Source organism: Eriocheir sinensis, chromosome 22, assembly GCF_024679095.1.
Source record: "Eriocheir sinensis breed Jianghai 21 chromosome 22, ASM2467909v1, whole genome shotgun sequence".
Lineage (NCBI taxonomy): Eukaryota > Metazoa > Arthropoda > Malacostraca > Decapoda > Varunidae > Eriocheir > Eriocheir sinensis.
In genome coordinates, this window is record NC_066530.1 from 15,337,765 (window position 1) to 15,362,554 (window position 24,790).

The 24,790-nt window shown below is 42.5% G+C and overlaps 1 protein-coding gene across 3 annotated transcripts; it reads left to right on the forward strand.

Moving 5' to 3' along the window:
* The first annotated feature begins 375 nt into the window (after positions 1 to 375).
* On the forward strand, positions 376 to 24,244 carry LOC127002129 (RING finger protein 17-like). 3 transcript variants are annotated; one of them, XM_050867713.1, is made up of 28 exons: positions 376 to 541; positions 1,424 to 1,662; positions 1,851 to 1,978; positions 2,496 to 3,187; positions 3,646 to 3,994; positions 5,123 to 5,281; positions 5,638 to 5,773; positions 6,200 to 6,401; positions 6,786 to 6,905; positions 7,546 to 7,780; positions 9,120 to 9,295; positions 9,547 to 9,648; positions 10,257 to 10,387; positions 12,356 to 12,473; positions 12,664 to 12,764; positions 13,406 to 13,553; positions 14,297 to 14,515; positions 15,296 to 15,453; positions 15,860 to 16,034; positions 16,310 to 16,535; positions 17,376 to 17,531; positions 17,809 to 17,948; positions 18,555 to 18,671; positions 20,000 to 20,143; positions 20,394 to 20,718; positions 21,104 to 21,230; positions 21,726 to 21,900; positions 22,656 to 24,244. In XM_050867713.1, exons 1-28 carry the CDS (start codon positions 422 to 424, stop codon positions 22,788 to 22,790), a joined length of 5,253 nt encoding a protein of 1,750 aa, XP_050723670.1. In that variant the 5' UTR covers positions 376 to 421; the 3' UTR covers positions 22,791 to 24,244. The 3 variants fall into 3 exon arrangements, with proteins under 3 accessions (XP_050723670.1, XP_050723671.1, XP_050723672.1); XM_050867714.1 differs by having other exon boundaries at positions 16,358 to 16,535; XM_050867715.1 differs by lacking the exon at positions 20,000 to 20,143.
* The last annotated feature ends 546 nt before the right edge of the window (positions 24,245 to 24,790 follow it).

Below are 24,790 nucleotides of genomic sequence, written 5' to 3' on the forward strand. Positions count from 1 at the left end.
CCCCATTTTCCGTTTCTTTTCCCTTGTCACTTTTCTTTCCGTGTCAACTCACTTGTATTCCATTTCAATCGGTTTGTTTGTTTTTTGTTTTTTTTCACATTTTTTTTTTGTCAACTTATTTTACATTTCAATCGATTTTTTTGGTATCACATCATCCGTTTCTTTTCCCTCATTTCTTTTCTTTCTTTTCAACTCTAGTATTTTCCATTTCAATCAGATTTATTGGTCTCATTTTCCATTTCCTTTTTACTCATCACTTTTCTTTTCAACTCAAGTATTTTACATTTCAATCAATTTTTGGTATCACATTATCCATTTCCATTCCCTCGTCACTTTTCTCTGTCTCAGCTCGCGTATTTTCCTCCCCCCACAGCGATGCCACACACTACTGAGCACCGTAAAAGAGGCCGAGGAGGTTGCTATGGACCTTACCCAAGTGTTAGCACAGCACCTTCATGGCCTTCTGCAGCTGAGGGAACAGGAGGCCCTACACAACTTACATACTGCATCCACATCCCTCCGCTGTGATCTGGCTATGAAGGTTAGTCGAAGTGAAATGATGTGAAAGGTGGGATCGTGGTCTGGGAGGATCAGGAAGGATGGATAGATAGTTGGATTGTGAAAGGTTGAAGAGGAAAAATAGTGGGTAATATATATCCCGGCAGCAGCAACAGACCAATTTTTTGGATTTACCGTGTACCAGCGACGGGCCAAATTTGTAACTTTACCGTGTACCAGTGATGGGCCAAATTTGTGGCTTTAACATTTACCAGCGACGGGCTACATTTTTGCCATGATATAAATCCCCCAAATTAGACGATGCATAAACTGATCACAAATGCATTGATATATATTATGAAATGGTTTGTGTGAGTGATGATATTTCTCGTTTTTCTCGCTTAGAGGGGCCTTTAAGAAACATGATCCCATTCAGCTACTAGGATATATGTTGTAAAAGCTGGGTTCTAGTGTAAGGCGTTAGGTTAAGGGAGGCCATAGTGTCATGCTCCAAAATGTACTACAAGTGTAATAGTATTTTCCCCAATGTAAATAGAGTTAATGAGATGTTTACACAACCATATATATGTACCTGGGATTCTCATGACTTGCAATAGATAGTTTATAGAGTGAAGGATACAGCTCATGGACAAAATATCAAGTAAACAAAACACATGCTGAGAAATCTAACACAAAGGAAGAATGAAAACACAATCCCCAGCAACTATATATATGTACCTGGGCTTCTCATGACTTCCAATAGATAGTTAATAAAGTGAAGGATACAGCTCATGGACAAAATATCGAGTAAACAAAACACATGCTCACAAATCTAACACAAAGGTAGAATGAAAACACACAGTCCCCAAAGAAATAAAAAACACAGGGTACCCAACTAACCAACAAATCATTTTTTTACACTCAGGGAGCCAAGCTTGAGGCGGACATAAGTGAGCGCATCGAGATCCTGAACGAGGGAAGACGAGCCCTGATCACTGAGGAGGACACGTGGCATGCTGGGAAACTGCTGGAAGAAATAAGGAAGCTGCTGGGTGGTGATGCCAAGGGTGGTGCTCCTTGTTGTGGCGATGAGGATAGACTAAAGAAAGAGGAGCAACAGGAGGAGGAGGAGGAGGAAGATGAGGCAGAAGAGGAGACAGAGAAGTTAGTGGTTTTGTTTATCCGTTTTCTTCTATACACTAAAGGAAACAGCTCAAGGGTAAGAACAGAGAAACAAAAATCCTGCTAAATACTTCTCCTATAAAAGTAAGTATAATTGAGTGGCTGGAAGAGAGGTCAATTTCAGCTGGAGAAGATCTTTTATTAGTCACCCGTTTTGTCTCCTTTACCAGGGAAGAGACAGTTGATGACATAGCAAGAAGGATCCCAGTCTCCTTCGATGTCTCTTCCATACTCAAGACCCTTACGGAACAGTTCTCTGCACCCTCTGTCTCCCAGTACATACCCAGCATCAACAAAGGTGAGAGACACGGACACATATACAGACAGGAATCAAGGAATATAGCCCATCAGCTGTTGACTATCATATTTCTTTCACTATATAGACCAGTTTCAAAGCATAAAGTTTACCCCCTCAGGCCTTAAGAGGTACGAGGGACAGTATTTTTTTTCAGTGGTTTTTTGACATGTTTTCGTCTGTTTCTTGCAATTATTTTTTCCCATATCATGTCATTATCCATTAACATTCATTCGTTTTGGCATACATCTTCCAACTCCCCTTCTTTTTAAGTTCATATCATATAATCCCATCACTTCATCTCAAACAAAAAACACGTTGATCTTCATTCCGCAGTTCCGATACCCTACACCCCTGCCCACCCAGCAGTGAATGGGTACCAGGTATTAATTGGGGGTTGTGTCCCGTGTCCTGGGATCTGTTCCCTTTTCCTATAATTCCTTCCCCTTCTGTCTCTCTCCGGCATATGACCACAGATGTTGCGCTGACTAAACGAAACTTTCCAACTTTCATGCCGCAGACGTTGTGTTGTCCTCAAGCCGAAGTCCAGAGGAGGCAATAAGTGATGGCCGCCTCACCCCAGCTCACCTTCAGGTTCCTTCTGGCCCTCTCAGCATGGCTACAAAGCTCCAGAGAAGTCCCACATTGCCTCATGATACTATTGGAGCTTCTTCCTTACTCATGCTCCCTGAGAGAGAAGAGTCAATGATTTTCAAACCACAGGCACACTACAGCTTAGCCACAGAACCTAATAGGACTGTGACCCCATTCCAGGGACACCCAAAAAGACTTACCCTCCCCTTGGACTTACCTGAAGATCTCCCTATCAAAAACTACTTGCCATTCAAAGGAAGTAAAGGAAATTTTGAGATGGAAAAGAAACAAAAGTCAAAACGCCGCTTCAGGAGAGGGAGAAAAACCCTCCTCGGTGATCCACTCCAACCACTACTAATCGATAGTGATCCCTTGCTATCGATGAGGGGTAACCGAGCTAACTTGTCACTCAGGGGTCGAGGGAAGCTTCAGGACTTTTCAGATACACTTGGCAGCCCCTTCCAGCCCATATTGCCCGCTGCTGACTCGTCCGCACCTTCAGACATGAGCGATAATGACACGGTACTGTTGGATGCCTCTGAGGATTCAAGCACCAAGGACTCTACTCAAGGCTTCACCACAGAGGAGGACACACTGCAGGAGAAACTCACTCCAGATGTAAGTATAGTCGGTTTGTGAGTTTTGTTGTGATGTTAAGAGCGACGAGCTTGTAGGGTGGAGAGACAGGAGCAAGAGAGCCTGTAGAGATGAAGAGAAAGGAGGATAGAGTGAGGTAGAAACACAGAGAAAGGAGTCAGTGAGAATATATAGGTGAAGGAGTGTGTGTCTGTGTGTGTGTGTTTGTGTGTGTGTGTGTGTTTGTGTGTGTGTGTGTGTGTGTCCCAGCAAAGGAGATGGCTCAAGGGCAACAAAAAGAGTGCAGAGAGAAAAAAATAACACTACTCACCGCTCCCATAATATACAAAAGTCGAGTGGCCAAAAGAGGGAGATTGAGTGTATCCCATTTCACTAAAGAATTGTGTCTGGGAGAATAACAAGTGACATTTAGAACTGTCACATCTGTTTTTATGTCTCGTATTTATTCGTCACGGAGTACAGCCTGATGTTTCCCACAGATCATTCCCTCTATGATTGGCTGGAGGAGCAAAGGAGCAGTGCCAAAGACCTCTAGAACACCCACCAAGCAAGCAGACTTCAACTCCACGGCCTCGCCTCCATTGCCGCTGCCTTCACCTATCACAACCTCCAGCCAGCCAGCAGATTTCAACTTTCTCTCTAAGCCCCCTCCGCCACTTCCCCAGGCCACGGCAAAATCCTCAGTTGCATTAGACCTTAACATTATAAAGACTGTGCCCCCACCAGCACTGTACTCCTCCTCCATGGGTAGCAGGACGTTCTCTACCTCCAGTCTGCAGTCCAGTGTTTCTAGCATGGGTTCTGCGGTGCCCTCCAAGAAGCCATTGTGTAAGTCAGCCCAGCATTCGTAAACGTTTCCACGTCCACGCTCGTTTTACAAAGGCTTTCGTAGGGGTGGTGGGGATTTCTGTGAGTAGTTTTACGACTTTGGTGATAGTTTGTCGATGTGAAAAAAACACCTCTGAAATTGACCTCTCCTCTGGCTGGGGGGTTTTGTGAGTAGTTTTATGATCTTGGTGATAGTTTGTCAAAGTGAAAAAAATGCCTCTGAAATTGACCTCTCCTCTGACCTTTCCTTCAATCTATTTTTGCACGAGCAGTGATTAGCGGGACACTTGTCTTTTCTTTTTTATTGCCCTTGAGCTGCTTCCTTCTTACATATAAAAAACGTATCATCAAAACACAATGAAGCGTCTTTTTGGCCTTGGGATATAGTTGGTGTTAGAGGGGAGAGAATACCAACTGGACTCCATTCCCAAATCAACAGACAAACTAACTGAAAATGATATTGGTTCCTCGTTGATGTTGCTTTATCTCCTTTATTCTTTGGTGTAGCTTAGTTCCTGTTGACGGACCTTGTCTATAGCTCTTATGCCTCGTGCGGAGTGTATTAACCTGTCCGCTGCAGTTGGCACATATTTGGCTTTCACTTGTAGCCTGACAACATATACTCCCAGGTCTTTCTCTTGTTCTCTTTGGTGGATAGTGGAGTGTTTCCCATGTTTTATTAGTATGCTGGATTTCTTCTCCCAAGGTGCATGACTTTACATCTTTCTTCACTGAATTGTAGCAGCCACTTTTTGTTCCATTCCTGTAGCTTGGGATGTCTTCTTGTAGGAAATCTGCACTCAAGGGGTTAAGACACTTCTTCATCCAAAACTGACCCTCACTGTTTCTTGACAGGAGCAGTGCATAGTGGAATTTTTGCCTTATGTGTTGTTTCCTTGAGCTGCCCACTAGGAACCCACCTTGCAGTGTTTTCCTTGGCTGCAGAATCAATTTTTCGTTACGTATACACATAATTTGCAGGAGTAACCTCACCCTTACCTTTCCCCATATTCCTCAACCCTACCAGTTCATAATATTAGTGGCCTACTGCTGCCTGTTCTCCTATTACCCTGCTAAAGCTCTGTTATCATGTAGACTACTGTACCGCTTTTCCCTTTCTTTCCCTAGGCATCATTGACGAGGAGGTTGAGGTGACACACATCCAGACTCCCTCGTTCTTCTTCGTACATACGCGTGACAACATACAGAAGAGAAAGGCACTGTCCAACATGCTGTACCGTGCCGTCTCCAAGGCAAAAAAGACACTCAAAAAGCCACCAACTGAGGGTAAATAGTAGTGCATGTCTTGCCTCACATGAACAGTACTTCGGTGTGGGTTCTGTAATTGTTTTTTCCTCTTGTTCTTATTATACATTTATCTATTTCACATCCTAGACACTTTTTAGTTGAAAGAATAGTGTGTTGGAAAAAGAGCTATCAACTATTTTGTTCGTTAAAATCAGTTGATGATAATTATAATTTGTATCTTGGTGCCATGATTGGTGAGAAAGATAAACTTGTAGAGATGGGGAGAAAAAATGTTGTGGGGCTAAAAACTAATAAGAAATCTCGGGCTCTGTTAAACTTGATTCGGTCCTGTAGATTATGCACATGTATAACACCTATTGCCCCAACTCTGCCAGGTGGCTTGTACTTGGGCCAGTTCTCCAAGGACTCCAAGTGGTACCGGGTGGAGGTAAAGACTGTCATGAAGGAAGTGGAGAAGGCACTGGTCACCTACGTCGACTACGGCAACAAGGAAGTGGTGTCCTTTGCCAGGTGATGTATCCTGCTGTATTTATTAAGCATGCAGTGAGTGTGCCTTGGTGATAGTTTGCAGCAAGAGCGAGTGTGCCTTGACACGTGCACACACTCAAAAAGTATCGTTACTGTGGGGTCCGAGGAGTTTCACACGGAGCAACCCGGTAGTCTTGGTAGGGTTGGTAAGGCTCCACCTGTGTTTCATGAAGCATTACTGTGCCAGCTCAAATTCTGCTTCATATACGAGTACCGTTCACTTGATTGAGGCAAGTGAAGCCACACCAAACACGCAGGGATACCAACATGAGTAGCCTGTTATCAATGGATTCGTCCTAGGTGTCAGTTTGTAGCGTACCGAATGTGTAACGATACTTATTTGAGTGAGTGTACAGTATAAGCAGGTGTAGAATGCTGCTTTGTTACGTGGCCTATACATCCATCCAGGCTGCGTCGTTGTCCGCCCAAGCACTCCCTAGAGAACGAGCCGGCCCTCGCCCTAGCCTGCAGCCTGTGGGAGGTGGAGCCAGCAAAGGGGAAGGACTGGGACGAGGAGGCCATCCAGATCTTCGCCAAGCTGGTTGATGATACGACGCTACAGTTCTTCCTCATCAGCTACAAGACGGAGGACAACATCACCAAATGCCAGGTCAGGGAGGATACCACAGACAAGTTACTCTTTGTTTAGTGTCAGTTCTTTTGCGTTTTCTCAAAGACGATAAAAGTGAGGAATGAATATGTCGTCCAAATTCATAGTAGTGGTGGGAGTAATAGTAGTAGTCACCCTTAAAATAATAGTATCCATGTAAATTTTGACCTCTAAACTCAATCTCAAAAAGCCAAGAAAAAAAAAAACTTGCATGAATTTATATGATATTTTACATTTTGTGTACTTATATATCCATAACTTCATTTATTAACTTACTCTCTACAGGACAGGATTCAGACAGACCAGTTAAGTAAGAGTACAGACTCAACCATATATCATACACAGACATCACTATCCTTCCCTCCTTGTGTTCCTCTGCATCAGGTTGAGCTGCGTCGGCCTTGGAAAACTGCCGGGATCTCCAACGACTTGCCTGTGTCCGTCCGTGAGATCTTAGTGTTCCTCGAGTATGCCGTGTACACTAACAAGTCACCCGAGGACAGTGTGAGTGACGTGCGCCCCTTCTCCCCCGTCCCTCAGCCCTGTAACTTAACCTAACAATCCCTCAATCCCTCGTCTGATTTTTCATCCATCTTTTGTTTCTTGTTTTTTTATGTCTTTCACTATCCCTGTTGTTTCATTTTACATTTTCTTTCTCTTTTTCTTTCTCTTGTCCATTTAACCCAACCTAACATTTCCTCCTCCTCTGTCTTCTTGTGTGTGTCTGATTCTTCATTCATCTTTTGTCTCTCAATTGTATTTATGTGTCACTATCCCTGTAAGGTAAAGATATACTATAGTTCCCCTTTCATCCATAAGATAAAGATATACTATAGTTCCCCTTTCATCCATAAGATAAAGATATACTAAAGTTTCCCTTTCAGCTAGCCATCAGGTAGAGATATTCTGTACTGTTTCCCTTTCATCCATAAGGTAAAGATATAATATAATTCCCCTTTCATCTATAAGGCAAAGATGTAGTTTCACTTTCATCCATAAGGTAAAGATATACTGTAGTTCCCCTTTCATCTGTAAGGCAAAGATGTAGTTTCCCTTTCATCCATAAGGTAAAGATATACTATAGTTTCCCTTTCATCTGTGAGGTAAAGATATCCTGTACTGTTTCCCTTTCGTTTGCCTTCAGTACACCAAAAGGCGAGAGGAGTCCTTCAAGAGGAACTACTTCTTGCCTGAGATTCCCTTCTCTGAGTTGGACACTGAAGTCTTGCTCTCCAGCGTCGTGTCTCCAAGCAATTTCTACCTGCAAATCAAGTCATCCTCGGAGCACCTCAACACCCTTCTGGCAGACCTTGAGAAGAAATACAAAAGCCCAAATATTAGCAGCTCTCTGGAGTGGAAAATCTACTCCCCTAAGATAGGTACAGTGGCACACAAAAATAACACTCAAACTTAATCTTAACCCGTCCACTGCGATTAGCACAGATTTTGCTTTCACAGGTAGCCTAATACATATACTTCAGTATTAACCCGTCCGCTGCGATTGGCACGGATTTTGCTTTCACTGGTAGCCTAGTAACATACTTCCAGGTCTTTCTCTGCCTCTGTGGTGGATAATGGAGTGTTTTCCATGTGGTATTGTTGTGCTGGGTATCCACTCCCAAGGTGCATCACTTAACATTTTCCTTCATAGCATTGTAGCAGCCCTTTTTGTTCCACTCCTGTTGCTCGGTGATGTCTTGTAGGAAATCCTCAATCAACGCGTTAAACTTAAATCCTTAGCTTGTGTCTGTTAGCCTGTGGTGACCTTGAGACCTATTTTATGTACTTTATGTTTAAGCATACCAAACTTAAAATATCTCACTAATAACAAAACATATTTCCATGAATGCCAAGGAAGTATAAAGGTAAGTATCTTGTCATTGTTAGAGTGACTGACAAAAAATTATGATAATAGGACTGGACTTCTTTGTTGCCACTCTTATTTTAGTGCCCTTGAGCTGTCTCCCTTGCTGTAAAAAAAGGCTTCCACAGAGTATTATACCTATCTCTGACAGGAGCAATTACTTGTTCTGTAGAGGATATTGTGTAAAGTAAGCCTGCAGTTATTCACATCAACATTATCCACACCTCAACACTATCTGCACCGGGGCTAAATTCAAAAGCCTATCCCTGTACCCTTCTAAGGCACATTAAGTGGGGTGAAGCATCTACCTGTAGTTTGAGATTTGCAAAGTTATGAAAATATCCTCATAACTTGCCATTAGTTGCGGGAAATGATGCACAAAACTATCTTAAAATCCGCACAATGTCAGGATTATGTCATCATTTTATGTGGATGAAGAGGACTGGCTAAATTGAAGTTTCTGTATCATTGTGTTTTACGTCATCAAGAAAAGGCTATACTGCACATTATTGAACACTAGGATGATCTGTATTTGACCCATCCGCTGTGATTGGCACTGATATTTCACCTTCACTGGTAGCCTGGTAACTTATACTCCCAGGTCTTTCTCTGCCTCTGTGGTGGATAGTGCATTGTTTCCCATGTGGTGTTATTGTGCTGGATTTCCCCTCCCAAGGTTCATGACTACATTTTCCTTCATTGAATTGTGGCAGCCACTTATGATTCCATTCCTGTAGCCTGGTGATATCTTCTTTTAGGAAATCCGCAGTCAAGGGGTTAAAGCAATCCATTCTACGTAATTTCAAGTAAGACTGATCTGCCTATGATTTGAGCACTACAATTCCTTTCTTCAGACATGCCGTGTGTGGCCCAGTACAGCGGGGAGATGCGGTGGGTGCGGGCGAGGGTGGAAAACTTGCCTGGGGAACGGATGGTGGACGTGAGGTTTGTGGACTATGGCAACACGGAGCGACTCTGGTACCATCAACTCTACAAGATTATGGATCAGTTTCTTGTTCTGCCGATTCAGGTGATTTTCAGTCTTACCAGTGCTGCCAATTCGGTGATAAAGTGACAGGTTATTATTAAGTACCACAATTTCATTACATTTCCGGTGCTGCCAACTCTACAAGATCATGGATGGGTTTCTTGTTCTGCCAATTCAGGTACTAATGTCGTCAGTCTTGCCAGTGCTGCCAGTGTGGTGCAAGACTTTCAGGTTATGAGTACTACGCATTCATGTCATTTCCATTAAGATTGATAATTTCCTCGCTCATTCAGGCTATCCCATGCAAGCTGACCGGCATTACTCCCATTGGTGGCCTATGGAGGGACGAAGACACCCAGCACATGACTGACCTGTGTGACGTCCCGATGCTGAAGGTAAGTAGGCATGGAGTCATATGCTGAATAGTTTGTTATGCTTACTAAATGGTTGGTATGTTGTACTCTTGCATAGGATATTGTTATAAGAGTATGGTCTCTATTCTTAGATGCTTCACCTCTCACATCAGCTGTTTCCAAAGGCCAATTAATTAGGTTCCCGTTAGTGCTTTTTCATGTTCATGGTACAGAAATTGCATCAAGCTACCACCAGGATCATAAAATTACCCCCCTTGGAAATGCCCACAACTCCTGAGAAAGCCTTGTCAAATGTGTGTTCTTGGTGGCCGAAATGTCTTAAGAATATGGGCCTGTGTTTTAAATGCCCACAACAGAGAAACCCTTGTCAAATGTGTGTTCTTGGCAGCTAAAATGTCTTAAGAATATGGGCCTGTGTTTTAAATGCCCACAGCCCCTGAGAAACCCTTGTCAAATGTGTGTTCTTGGCAGCCGAAATGTCTTAAGAATATGGGCCTGTGTTTTAAATGCCCACAACTGAGAAAGCCTTGTCAAATGTGTGTTCTTGGAGGCCAAAATGTCTATGAATATACCCCTATGTTTTAAGTGTCAGGCTCAAGTTAGGTCAGATAGCACCCATTCACCCACAGGCAATGTTCCTGGAGTGTGAGGGGGAGGTGTGCAACGTTCGCCTGACAGTGCCGGGAAGCAATGAGGAGGAGGACCTTGACGTGGGACGGCTGCTAGTGGAGGATGGCAGAGCACTTCCCTTTGGGGCCTAGTAAGTATGACACGCCCTCCGGTATTTGACTCTGAGATGGTGTGTTTAGTATTTAACCTGGTAGCAGCGACAGGCCAAATTTGTGGCTTTACCTTGTACAAGCAACAGGCCAAATTTTTGCTATGATATCAACCCCCAAAATAAATGATGCATAAACTGATCACAAATGGGTTGATATATATTAATTATGAAATGGTTTGCATGAGTGATGATTTTTTCTCATTTTTCTCACTTAGAGGGGCCTTTAACCCTTTCATTGCTAAACGCTTGCAGCAGGCGTTAGGCGTATTTGCTGGTGGCGCTAAATGCTCGCTGCGACCTCCACCCACACTCAAATCTCCCGCGTATGAGAGTGTTCCAACACTAATTCTCACAACACAGGATTGCCAATTGAGTGGATTCTTCACTAAATTTGGTGGAAAATCATATCAGCCCAGCACAGCAAATGTATGGACGAGTAACAGGTGGATGTTCTTGCCCAATATAGCGGCATTTTTGCATAGCTTCGCCTATCACCTGACTGATTCTTTGACCAAATAGTTGTAAATATTGCAGTTAGCAATACTCCCTTGCCAGAATCTGAAGAAAAGATGTCCGCAGTTCCCTCAATACGGCTGATCATCCCGCACGCACTGACGTAAGTGTTAACATTCAACACTCCCTGAACGTGCATGTAGGTTCGCAAGAGAGGCATACATAATCGACTCCTATAGATCTGGACCTCCTCTTTTCAATGGTGTTTTTGGTTTTTAGCTGTGGTGAATAATTTTTGAGATAAGAGGTTAAAAGAGACCCCTCATTGGGCTCCCCGACTGCGCCTGAGGGGATAGTCGCGTCCGCACCGCGCGCAAGGAAAGGAAGAAACATGATCCCTGCAGGTACTGGGTTAACTCAAGGCTGATTTTAGTATTTCATTCAAGGCTGGGTTTTTTTTTAATATTTCAGAAGGCTTTTTCTAGTATTTGCTTCAAGGCTGTTTCCAATATTTGACTATTTGACTAAAGGCTGATTTTAATATTTGACTTTAGGCTGTCTTTAGTATTATGAGACACTTTTGCTTCTCACATCAACTATTTCTAAAGGTCAAAGGGGGTCAATGTGGTTTAATGAGTGCTTCTTTAGGTTCATGGTGCAGAAGAATAGTCAAAGTACCACCAGGGTCATAAAAGTACTACTGGAAATGCCCAAAACTCTTATGAAAGCCTTGTCAAATATGTGAACTTGGGCGACGAAATGTTTAGTAATACAGCCTAAAGAGGATAAGGAGCATAAAACTACTCCTGGAAATGCCCAAAACTCCTACGAAAGCCTTGTCAAATGTGTGAACTTGGGCGACAGAAGGTTTAGTAATACAGCCTAAAGAGGATAAGGAGAATAAGTAAAAAAGCATGTAAATAATGATATGGGCGGTCAGGGTATTTTTTTTTCCCAAACTCTTTACCTATATATATCTTTTCATATCATATAACTAAGTGGAAGTACACCATCACCACATAATCCATATAGATTCACCATACCCTAACTCCAATCCCGTCAATTTTTTTTCCTTTCTTTATCATGTTGTCTATCACTTTCAACCAATTTAATGTAATAATTTTTTTTTTTCGAGTTCTTTGGCCTATAATAAACAACAACAACAATACAAAAGCCACAGCAGCTACACAACACAGACACAGCTTGTGACAGCAATGGCTGCCCATTGTTTATTTCCTTCCTTGGGAAGTGTACAAACAACAAGTTTTTATTATTTAGGAAATGGATGTTTGTTGAAGTCGTCGACAAAAAATGAATGAAAAAAAAACTTCTCTTTACGTCAAATGTGTGTGTAATGTGAACTTGGGCGACGGAAGGTTTAGTAATACAGCCTAAAGAGGATGAGGAGCATGAAGAAAAGCAGGAGGAGGAGGAGGAGGAGGAGTAGCAACAGTAGTAATGCATAGTTTGTCATCATAGTCGTATAACTTTCAGTGCGTTTGCCGGTGACACATACAGCCACGAACTAAACCAAACAGTGATGAATAGAGGCGTCAATAGTTCAGCCAAGAGGAAGACTCCATCCTTGCTTTCCACCCCTCGACATTTCCTGGTGAGTGAGAAAAAACCCCTTCGTACACACCGTGAGATGGAATACACAGGAACAAAGGGACTTGATACATGGGGCACTTGTCTATAGGATAAACAAGGTACTTAAAACTTATGAAGGAAAACTTTGGAGAAGATAAATCAAAATCCGATTGACTCCTAAGCTGATATGATTTTTACTTTCCCGAGAGCAGCAGAAGGGGGTCGAGAGACGCAAGGTTGCCCAGTTGAAGGTGCTAGAGTATTTTGTGTACCTTCATATGCTACTGCAGGAGAATGCCGAGGCTTGCCAAATGTGAGTGTGTGTGTTCCTGTGTTGGTCATTTGCACGTTTTCTTCTGCATTTTGTGTTTTCAGTTGCATCATTTTATTTTTTAACCCGTCATCGTTTTTGTATACTTCTCCCCCTTTTTTTTTAGATGTGTGTGTATGTGTGTGTGTGTGTGTGTGTGTGTGTGTGTGTGTGTTTTTGTGCTAGCGTGTTGCTTATTTGTACTTTTTCTTTTGTATTTCATGTTTTCAATTGCATCACTTTATTTTCTACCCATTGTCTCCTGCATACTTATCTTCAGTTTTTTTAGATGTGTGTGTGTGTGTGTGTGTGTTGCTTATTTGTACTTTTTGTGTGTGTTTTTCCACCCGTTGTCTAATCCTGTACAGTATTTTTCCCTTTGTTTTCTTGAATGCATTCCAAACTGAGGGAAATTCCACTTCATGCACTTATTCCCTGGCCCAGACTTAGCATTTCTACCTTTTGTGTCTAATGTATCCTAAATTTCCCTTCTTTTTCTTGTAGGGATTCCACACTTAAGAAATTTCTACTTCGCTCACTTACACACTTGCCCAGACTTCACACATCTACCTTCATCACCTGAGAATATTAACATCACACACTCACTTGCTCCTTCAGCCGTACCTTCTCCCTCTTGTCTAAAGGTATCAGGAACAGCTGGCCAAGGTGTGTGCGGAGGAGGCATCAGAAGGTGGAGTCCTGGCAGATGTGGGTGAGGACTGTGTAGTGGAGATGAGCAGCGGCCAGCTCACCAGAGCCACTGTCCTCAGCGTCTCGGAGCAGGAGGTGGAGGTGCGTAGATGTAAAGTTAACCAGGAAAGTAAACCCTTGCCCAGAACATGAAGTAATTTGCAGGGATGTTACAAGTCTGTAAAAATATCCCCAACTCCAACTCCTGTATGATATGTGGGATGTTTTCTGTCTGAGTGTGGTGTGACTGGATTTGATTTGCCTACCACTGTACTGAAAAGGGGAAGAAGGAGGGAGGTGGATTGAGTCTGAATCTGTGTCACAACCTTAACCCGTCCACTGCAATTGGCACGGATTTGGCCTTCACTGGTAGCCTGGTAACATACACTCCCAGGTTTTTCTCTGCCTCTGTGGTGGATAGTGGAGTGTTTTCCATGTGGTATTGGAATGCTTGATTTCCCCTCCCAGTGTACATGACTAAAATTTTTCTTCATGGATTTGTAGCAGCCACTTTTTTTTTCCACTCCTATAGCTTGGTGATGTCCTCTTGTAGGAAATCTGCAGTCAAGGGGTTAAGTAAAATTTCCTCAAGTTGAAGTCGGGGTCAGAATTAACTTGGTAGCAGCGACGGGCCAAATTTGAGCCATGATATAAACCCCCAAAAATAGATGATACATAAATTGATCACAAATGCATTGATATATATTACAAAATGGTTTGTGTGAGTGATGATGTTTTCTCATTTCTCGCTTAGAGGGACCATTAAAAAACGATCTTCACTGCTACCGGGTTAAAAATCTCAACCATTCCTCACTTCAGTATCACAGACACGTCCCATTCAACAGGTCCTTCTGATAGACTGTGGCGGGATAGAGAAGGTGAACCCATGCAGCGTGCACCCCATGCCAGCAGGGATGGGGAGGGACACCGTGGCTCCCTTCTACCAGGTGGTGAGCCTCGTGGGTGTGTTGCCTCCTGCTGGTCTTACCATCTGGCCCGGCGTCACGCTAGACTACTTAAGGAGGCAGTTTGCATCGTCCAAGAAGTTCTCCATCATCCCTAAAGTAAGAAAGGATGGAGATTAATGCTATTCCTTCATCCTCCATTCATTTCTTCTACTTTCTCCACTCTCTCCTCCCTTTTCTTTTACCTCCTACAAATCTTCCATGCCTCTTTCTCCACCCATCAACCACCTCCTCCCCCTGCTAGGGCTGCAAAGGATGGGAAAGTTTCTGGGAATTTTGGGGAATTTTCAAATTTTTCACATGTATTTGTATTAATATAAAAACCAGTTTGAGTTAATATAACTTATAAATTTTTTTCAATTGTCAAAGTTCCCAGAAATTCCTAAAATTCCCAAGTTTCCCAATTCAAAATTCATTTGAATTTAACAACCTTACCCCTTTCTCTTCCTTCTGTTCAGTTTCCTTCTCTTTCTCCTCCTACATATCGTTTGCCTCTTTCCTCCATCTATATCTACCACTTTCTCCTGCAGACCTCCACCACCACTTTTCCTTTCTCTTCCTTCTCGTCACTTTCCTTCTTTTCCTCCCTTTCTCCTTGTACATATCTTACTCTCTTCCCTTCCTTGTTTTCCGTGATGGGTATAAAAAGAGTTGTGATTATTATTTCATTTACACTTCGCATCTTTTATCACGTACAGGAACGTCATCCAATTTTTGACATGACGTAATAATGACATGTTTTTACTATATTCTCGTTTGTTTCTCCATGATGGGCAGAACAGAGCTGTGATTATTGGTTTATACACACTTTGCATCTCTGACCATGTACATCAACATCATCTAAGTCCTGGTGTGGTGTAACGAAGCCCTTGCCTTCAGGGTGACCCAGTGTGGGATGAAACGCTGCAGGTGAGGGTTGTGCCGGTGGACCTGTGTTGCCAGCAGGAGGTGAAGGGCGGACCCATAGAGGCCAACAAGATCATCTGGGTCTCCATGAGCAAGCAACTTCTTAGTCATGGTCTTGCCCTCCCTGCAAGGTGGGTTTGTTATTTTTATTTTGGAGCTTAACCCGTCCGCTTCGATTGGTATGGATTTGACTTTCACTGATAGCCTCGTAACATATGCTTCCAGGTCTTTCTCTGCCTCTGTGGTGGATAGTGGAGTGTTTACCATGAGGTGTTGGTATGCTGGATTTCCCCTCCCAAGGTGCATGACTTAACATTTTTCTTCATTGAATTGTAGCAGCCACTTTTTGTCCTATTCTTGTAATGTGGTGATGTCTTCTTGTAGAAAATCCGCAGTCAAGGGTTTAAATGTCTAACACACGTACCTTGCGCCATTGTTCATTTTCTCTTTTATTATGCCCTTCAGTTTTCTCTTGTTCCCTGCCTCTGTTCCTTATGAAAAGTTTGATACAATTGTCCTCTCCATTGTTCATTTCAGACCCAAATCACTGCCAAAGAAGATCCCTTCAGAGGGCAGCACAGAGGACTCTCCCAGCCTTGCATCCACCAGCTGTGCCTCCAAAAGGGATAAGAGCACTCCACCGTTGGCAGAAGAGGAGGCTGTGCTGTCCCGAGTCAAGGAGGAAGAGTTGTTCCCTCATGAAAAATTTGAGGTGTGAATGCACGGTCAGATGAGGAAAAATTGACTCAGTAATACTTTTCACACATTTCCTTTGTTACTCTGAATTTGGACACTTAAGACAGCACCTATGCCAGCATATCCCTGTCACTACAACATCTTTACCGCCCCATCCAAACCCATAAGGGAAAATAAGAACACTAAATGAAGAACTATAAGATTATCAAGCAATGATAAAAACATATCTTCCTTTGCTCTTCATTATTCAAAATTTTACATCAACTGGAACTTCATGACCATCATTCACAGGTCTATAAAGCTATGATAAAGCCCATCCCTCTCCTGGTACCACGGCAGGATGAACAGAACCCAGAGAGTGAAGCAGAGTCATCAAGAACTATCGTCCACTCCCCAACCTCCACATCCTTAACCCCCAGGAAGTGGATGCCGCCTGATCTCCCCACGACATTGACGTTCACTGCCACAGCCTCTTATGTGGATGAAGAAGGCAGTGTCTTCCTCCAGCCCAAGAGTAGTGAGTGCCCTGTTCCTGGTGCCTCATTACTTGTGTTACCTTACAGTGGGGCTTTGAGGACATCTGGTTTGGTTACAATTATGGCTCTGGGTCTTTCCACACACATGACAGCCACTAGTTTATAGTACAAATCAATACAGTAAGACCCCACTTTGTTCGTTATGAAATGTCATTAGTAAGGAAGCATGTATATATTGTTTTAGTAAAGTTAGATTGGAATACTTTTTGCGGTTTAGTTAAATGTAAGGTATCTTGAAGCGTGATAGGTGGCAACTTATACCATTAATCAGCCAAGATGGAGCTCCCTTTTTTAGATCATGAGTCATTACTGAGGAAGCATGTATGAATCTACTGCATACACAAGAGTGACTGTTACGGTTAGAGTTAGGTAAAGTTAAGGGTCTCTTCACACCTTACAGCCAGCCATTTATGGAACAAATCAACAAAGAAAGGCCTCACTCTTCTTCCTCCTTATACAGACTCAGTACTATGACCCCTCCTTCCTTCCTTCCTTCCTTCCTTTCTTCCTTCCTTCCCTCCCTCCATCATGTAACAGCCAGCAATTTATGGAACAAATCAACAAAAAGAACTCACTCTTCCTCCTTATACAGACTCGGTACTTTGACCTCTCCGTCCTTTCTTTCTTCCTTCCTTCCTTCCTTCCTTCCTTCCTTCCTTCCTGCCCCCCCTCCCTCTTCCTTCCCTACCTCCCTCCTTCCATCACGTAACAGCCAGCAATTTATGGAACAAATCAACAAATAGAAACCTTACCCTTGCTCTCCCTCCATATACAGACTCCATTCTATGACCTCTCCCACCCTCCCTCCCTCCCTCCCTCAGATGCAGCCACCATTGACTTCATCCGAGAGAGTCAGACACTGATGTTCAATGGCTCCATTCCAAGCGATGAAGACCTGTGTTGGCGCCCTGGTGACCCGGTCGTGGCCAAGTTTCACCTCGACAAGAAGTGGTATCGGGCCACGGTCATCAAGGCAAGTCAACAGAGGAAGGGAGGTCCTGGATACTACCATTGCAGACTCGTATAAAAAGAAAACATAATGAAAAGATTTAGACAAGATGTAAAATGGATTAGTAGTGGAGAAAATGCAAAGTCGATAATTATGTTCTATCCATATTTTTTTTTTGGAGGAGCATCTTTCTTCCTTGATAATAACGTTGATTGGAATGCTCCTTGTGAGCCAATGAACATACAGCTACGCACCACTGACATGAATATTTACACCACACACGACTTTTATTCCCTTCTAGCTAGCGGAAAACGGAATGGTCAAAGTTACGTTCGTCGACTACGGAAACCCAGAGTCGGTGAAGGTTCAGGAGATCCGCACTCATCTCATCAACACTGACATACCCATTCAGTGCATTAAGGCAAGACTCAACAATGTGGTGCCTGTAAGTGATGGGTTCTGTGCCTCTTGGTCCTCCTCCTCTTCTTCTGACCTGTTTCGCTTTGTAGATCCTTCTCCTTTTGATCTACTGTATTCTGGTTTTCCGTGGCGTCTCGCTATCTTTCCTCGCTCTAATACACTCGTAATGTAGTTCTCATAATCTGTTTCTTTATTTTCTTGCTTGTATCACTTATTTTCTATCCTTTTCCCTGTTGATGTCCTTGGTATGAATCTATATTGTTAATTTAGTCTTCTTTCGCAGTGTAATTTTTCAGGTTTTTCGTTGGGTGTCTTCATACGAGCCAGTTGTTACTCAGAGGATTCTTCTTCAGCTGGGCAACTTTCTACTCCTCCTAATTCTCTTTGCTTAATCAATTAGAAGTCATTAGGAAGAAGTGCAGTAGTTAGGAAGGTTAAGTCAGGGAAAGTGAAAGCCGTGGTTGGTAATACATTTTGATAAGTGGAATGGGCACTATTTATTATTCCTCTTCATCTTCCCTCTCCTCCTCTCAAATGAAGCAGCGATTGTAAAAGGCAAAGAGAAAAGTATATTATTTCTTTCTCTACCATTTTTGTGCACTTCTTTGTATTTTCTGTTTTCGTTGGCAAGATCGATGATGATGGCATGTGGAAGAGGCAGCTGTTGGACTTCATGCACCTGAGCCTGGTGGACAAGGAGTGCTTGGTGACGCTGGTGGAGCGGCCGAGGCATGGAGAAGTGCTAAAGGTGAGGGATGGGGGAGGGGAGACGGGATCAAGGGGGGTCTCTCTCCCTCTAGCTCGCTTCTCTCTCTAGCACCGTACGACCACAGTAGTTGCAACACCATGACTACATCTGGGGTTGGACAGGCTATGAGTTACTCCCACACTCTTACAATCATATCCTCTCCTCCCTAATGTTTATCCTTCTTGTGCCTTCCTCCATACACTGTCTCCAGGTCTTCACTCTTCCAGCTGGTTCCTCCTTTCTACCTCCACCTCCACAGCTCCTCTTGAGTACATGTGTAATGCAGGGAAAACCAGAACAATCGATCCTCTTAAATAATTAAGGTATTAACTGTGAATGTCTGCCCTGCCGCACCATCACATAATTCATAGTTAATACCTTAATTATTTAAGAGGATCGATTGTTCTGGTTTTCCCCGCATTACACATGACCCTCCTCCCTCTTGACGCACCTATACCATCTCCACCTCTGCCTCCTCAGCACTCTCAACACATCCTCCACACCACACGTTCTTATCACCTCGTTCAGTGCCCAGTTTTCACCACGACTGTATACTCCAGTAAATCAGTCCATCACTCCTATCTCTTCCTCTCTCACTCCCTTTCTCACTCAGTTACCTTTTCTTCACTTCCTCTTAGTGTTGGCTTTGTGTATGCATGTTTATATTACTTACTTGCTTCATTCTTTTGCCATTTCTTGATTTGTATACTGCATAGTCTCTGTTTTCTTCTCATAACTCCTTTCAAAATAATCATAGTTGTCAAGTCTTTTCCAGTTACTGACAAACACAAGGTTCACAATATGGCACCACTCAATGACACGATATATTTTCACCCACTGTGGGCATCTTGCATGCCTTTTGTCACCAACACATTAGAACTGGTTGGCAATGACTTAACCCGTAAATGACGAGTGACACGCAGGCAGGAATATTAGTGAATTCTGTTAAAGGATGGGTGTGCCTTCATTTTGATTTATTTTCCTTGTTTCCTCACGACTTTTGCTATTATTCTACATCTGAAATGCACTAATCGACAGCCTTAGGCCTAAATACACACATACATAGGCCTTGAGTTTGTCACATGGCTAGTTTTGATGCTTTGTTCAGCTGTTTCTTGCATTCTCAGGAGTCACCTTTTAGATTTTTAACATCCCTTGGGGGTTAAAAAAGTGATGCAACTACCTTTGCCAAGCTGCCCTTGTACAAAGAGTATAGGTAAAGGAATTAAGATGGTGTCATATTTGTAAGCTTTTTCATTTTCCTATAGAATTGGAATAAGAGAGAATTGCTGGAACTGACTGTAAATCTCTTCATCTTCACTGGGCAGGTTAACTTGAAGCTGCGTTCTGTGGGAGTAGATGTAGCCACTTTCCTGGTGAATGACTTACGTGCATGCAGGATGATCAGCCAGCCCATAGTCGAGAAGAGGAAAGAGGAGGAGGAGGAGGAGGAGGAGAGTTCACACGATGTGGTTAGTAAGGAAACTTCTGCCCCTTTTGCCTCCTGCCTTTTTTGCCTGGTTATTTGTATTCCCAGACCAAGGTTGATGTACTAGTTGATAGGAATTACTGAGGTCATTTTCTCTTACGTGAAATATAAAGATAATTGGTTTTAAAGATACTATTAAAAAGTAAGATTCTTAAGTCTGTATGTGTGTGTGTGTGTGTGTTTTTCTGTTTGTCTGATTAGCTTAATGTATCTCTCTTTCTCTTTCTCTCCAGATTATAGAGAGTGAGCAGTCCGAGGAGCCACTATCACCTCTACCACCACCATCGCCACCACTTTTGAAGCTATCCAACACCCCAGACTTGGTCCTTCCCACTGGCAGCATGTTCAGCGTTCAGGTCACAGCCATTCGGGACCCAGCGCACGTCTTCATCAGGCCCATCACCAGCCAGGAAAGCACCTCTAGCATCAGTACGTCTGCCTTTGCTGCCTCCTCCCTCAACAAGTCTTGGGCCATCCAGAACAGTAACCTTGATGAGTTTCTGAGCTTCGTTAACAAGAACCCGCAGTGTCTGAAGGCCGTTACCAAGCCGATAGTTGGTGAGTCTTGGTTATTTTGCTTTGTTATGTGGTGTTAATTGGTTCTTTACTTTGCCGTCCCATAATTTCAAGGCGTTTGTTGTACTGCTTCAACTTCTGTGTGTTACTTATGCTTTTCATGTATTATAGATTGCTTTTTGATTTTTAGTGTCCTTTAAGTTTAACATTTATTCGTGTTACAACTCCATGAACTTTCATTGTTGTACGTATTTTTGATGCATGATTTTGTATTGATAAAGCATTCCTTTTTTTTCTTTTTTGTGTGTGTGTGTAGTTTTAATTCGTGCTTAGAATACAATCACAAATTTGTGTATGTTCTTTGCACAGGATCATTTGGTTAATCATTCTATTCATCAAGTGTGTGTGTGTGTGTGTGTGTCCACAGGAGAGGTGTATCTGGCAGGCTTTTCAGAGAGCCAGTGGTTCAGGGCGGAGCTGGTGGAGCTGGACGCCACCACCGCCTCTCTGGCCTACATTGACTTTGGCCACACTGAGACGGTGCCCAGAGAGAAGTAAGGCAACCCTTCCTTGTGCTGGAGCTTGAATTTATAAGCCTGTATCCCCTGCCAATAACAGCATGTCTGGCAAGGATGGGATTTCCCGGCAGACTATAAAATTTGCACTGCACTGTCTCTTTGTCCCATCTCTGACTTTCTTCCAAACTTTATCTGATTTTCCATTTTTCATATACAACAATTATACATTTTACTCCATATATATACATGCTCTTCCTGCTTTCGCATGCCATGTCTGTAGCACTTCTCCACCTATCACTAAAGAATACCAAGATTTAAGGAGGCTGTAAGGGGCCAACCACTCAGACATGGTAGCTCTCGAAAACTCGCCAATCACCATTAACTTTCCCCGTCATTAAATTTTTCAGGCCTCCAATTGAAGCTTTGTCCTATGCATTAACCACACGTATGCTAAATATTTGCCATATCCCCACGTCTAGTTCTCTTTCCCCTTGCCTTTGTTAACCCCACACCCCCCTCTTGTTCATCCAGCATTCGTGAGTGTCCAGAATTGGGGAGACATATTGGACGTTGTGCCAGACTGGTGCGACTGTGCAGAGTGGAGCCGCCCGGAGGTCCAGGGGCGTTGTGGGAGGCGAAGACCATGAAGGCGATGATTGAGTGCCTCATGAGCCCACAGAAGCCGTGTTTTCTGGCCTCAGTTGTGGTGAGGGAAAAGGGAAATGTTTGCGTGTGATGTCCTAATTTATTTATGCGAAAGATTTTCATTTTGGTGTGTGTTAAATGTCTGTATAGGGAGGAGGATTGTGTTTGTGGTCTAATTATGAGGGAAATGTTGGCATAATATGATGATAGTCAACTCTAGCCTCTACATAGCCATATTTTTTCTTTTTTTAGCGACCTCCTTTCTTTCGTGGTGGCCAGCAATTTACTCACCATAATGTTTGATCAGCCTTTCTTTCTTCCTTAACATGTTTGAAGATATGAGTCACAGTTTTGTACTCAGTAGAATGTTTGACTAATCTCTTCCTTGGTATGTCTAAAGGAGTTGACTCTAAACTTTTAACTCTTCATTGACGTGCCTGGAGAAGAGACATTATTTTACCCATAAGAATGTATGGTTTCTCTCTCTTCTTCCTTGGGTATGACTTGAAGAGTGACACAAATCTTTTTACTCAGTTGAATGTTTGTTTAAGCCTTAGACGGCGGCAGTATTTGAGGAGTAGCTCCCTCCAAAATCAGTTGTCTATATGCCGACCTTAGGACCACAGCATAAATATAGTTACACAGCATAATGGACGTTTTAACTATCGTCTATATATAGATTCTACTGCAAAATGGAAGTGTTGTTAGATTTCTGCCATACAAAACTGACTGACTGAATTTTGGACTGTCTATATATAGTTCCATTGCCATCTAAGGGCTAATCTTTCTCCTTTCTTGTCCTTGTGTCTGCTTCAGGAGCCGGGGACGGGAGGCGTGGCCGAGGTGGACATCTACAAGGTTGACTCAGAAACACCCTTGACGCTGGCCTACTCTGAGCTTGTAAAGAGAGGGATCATCACTCTCAGGGAAAGAACATATCACACAGAATAGATTTATCCATCTGGAAATGTATTGAGGAATGAGTAGTGTTGAAATTGATACATAATCCTTTTACTGCATCACATGAAACGAGTAACCATTTCTCTGAGGTCAAAAGTGTTTTGGAGATACTATCAAAAACGGAGATTTTTGCTTCATAGGTAAAAGTGATGCCGAAAAAGTTATTTGGATTAAGAGGAAAGACATAATGAAAGCAAATGAAGGAAAGATAATGGTTTTAACACAGTAATTGGTTTCAACTTAGTGGACAAAAAAAAACTTTTCAACTTTAGCTTTGTTAAAGTGCAAAGGAAAGTAATTCCAGTATTATAGTGTTAGAATACTTCAATTTGTGTAGCGGCATTTACGCCAGATAAAAATTCCAATCCATGCCAACAATTTTCTCTCTCTCTCTCTCTCTCTCTCTCTCTCTCTCTCTCTCTCTCTCTCTCTCTCTCTCTCTCTCTCTCTCTCTCTCTCTCTCTCTCTCTCTCTCTCTCTCTCTCTCTCTCTCTCTCTCTCTCCCCCCAGGATGCAGTCATACATTTTTTGGTGCTGGAGTCTGCCGCTCCTTAAGTATTGTTTGCGTTGATCAGCAGGAATTTCAGTTATGTTGATTAAATTGGGACTACATATTTATACTTTGCAGTATGTAAGTTACTGCAACGTTTGTCAGTTTACATAGATAACATTCTCTTTGCTTTCACTACGAGCAGATCCAGTCTTTTGATGGTACATGATCGTTGAATTAGTCAGTTTTTCCTCCACCAAGCTTAATTTGTTAGTGTGGCAATTAGTTTGAGAGAGATGGCTCATATTTATGAATTACTACTACAGCTTTTAGGGAGACAGAAGTTCACTGAGCATCCCATAGTAATTAAGTATATTTCTGTTTGTTTTTATGAGGTGCCAATGTTAAAAGACAGGATGGGATGGCTGTGATGATGCATTAGCTAACCTTTGAGCTGTATTCTTCTCTGGTAAATGAATGCGAAAAGTAAAGGTTCAACTCATACTGTAGGTGAAGATGGATTGGTATGAGGGATCCAGTAGTATATAATATTCTGCACCCACTATATTGCTAATGATGGAAGGGAATGAAATGATGAAGGAGGTGATACATTGTCATATTACATTATCAGGATGTCATTACTGGAGAAAAGTACAAGAAATTGCCAAACCTAACCAAATTTAATTACTTTTATTTTCATTATTCCTCTACCATTGGAGCATTTGTAAACCCCCAAAAGATGCCAGATTCACTTGCTGACTTAATTTCACACAAAGAACTTGATTGGTTTAGGGGAAAAGAATATTTGTGAAATGTGTGGTATCAAATCAACTTATATAATATAAGGAACATTTTTTGGTCACCATCATTAAGCAAAGAGCCAGATGAATGGTAAAACAACCCATGTACTGCACACATAATCTCCTTTTTGGAATGTAGAATCTACTATTTATAAGGAATTCTGTTTTTCTTCTCTTTTGTAAGCTTTATTTTAATTTATTCATTCAAGGTATACAATTCACAAGAAAAATTTGAAATTATGGCTTATATAAAACAGACTGAAGATTTTATGCAAATCTAGCAAGACAATCGTGAAGGTTATCTCAAGTTGTAAACAACACCTGTGTTAGCACAGCCTGATTTATTATAGACATTTTTCATTGAAAGATGGAGAGTACCAAACCTAAAGTGTTCACTCAAGTCTAGGTGAATACCCTGTTAGGGATAAACAAACCAGGTCATCTTCATTGATGCACAACATGTGTACCTGCATTTGATTCGTGACAAGCTTTTATCTGCTGATCCTCATGCATAAGTGGTAATCAACAATGAAATCTGGCATTTCTGGCTCTCAGCTGTCCATTCTTCCTTTTCTCTCTTGTTGGCAGACTTGTTACTGATCCTAGGGATAAGGCTCAGCTCCTGATGGCTCATTGCAACTCCAAGCTTAACCATGATTCTGTGTATTTAGATAATGACACGCACAATGATGCAATACTCA

Excerpts from the sequence above, each read along its gene's own strand:
- LOC127002129 (XM_050867713.1), top strand. The coding sequence starts at position 422 with ATGGACCTTACCCAAGTGTTAGCACAGCACCTTCATGGCCTTCTGCAG. Across the intron at positions 10,388-12,355 it reads GCACTTCCCTTTGGGGCCTA|TGCGTTTGCCGGTGACACAT; the intron begins GTAAGTATGACA and ends TATAACTTTCAG. Across the intron at positions 21,231-21,725 it reads GAGACGGTGCCCAGAGAGAA|CATTCGTGAGTGTCCAGAAT; the intron begins GTAAGGCAACCC and ends TTGTTCATCCAG.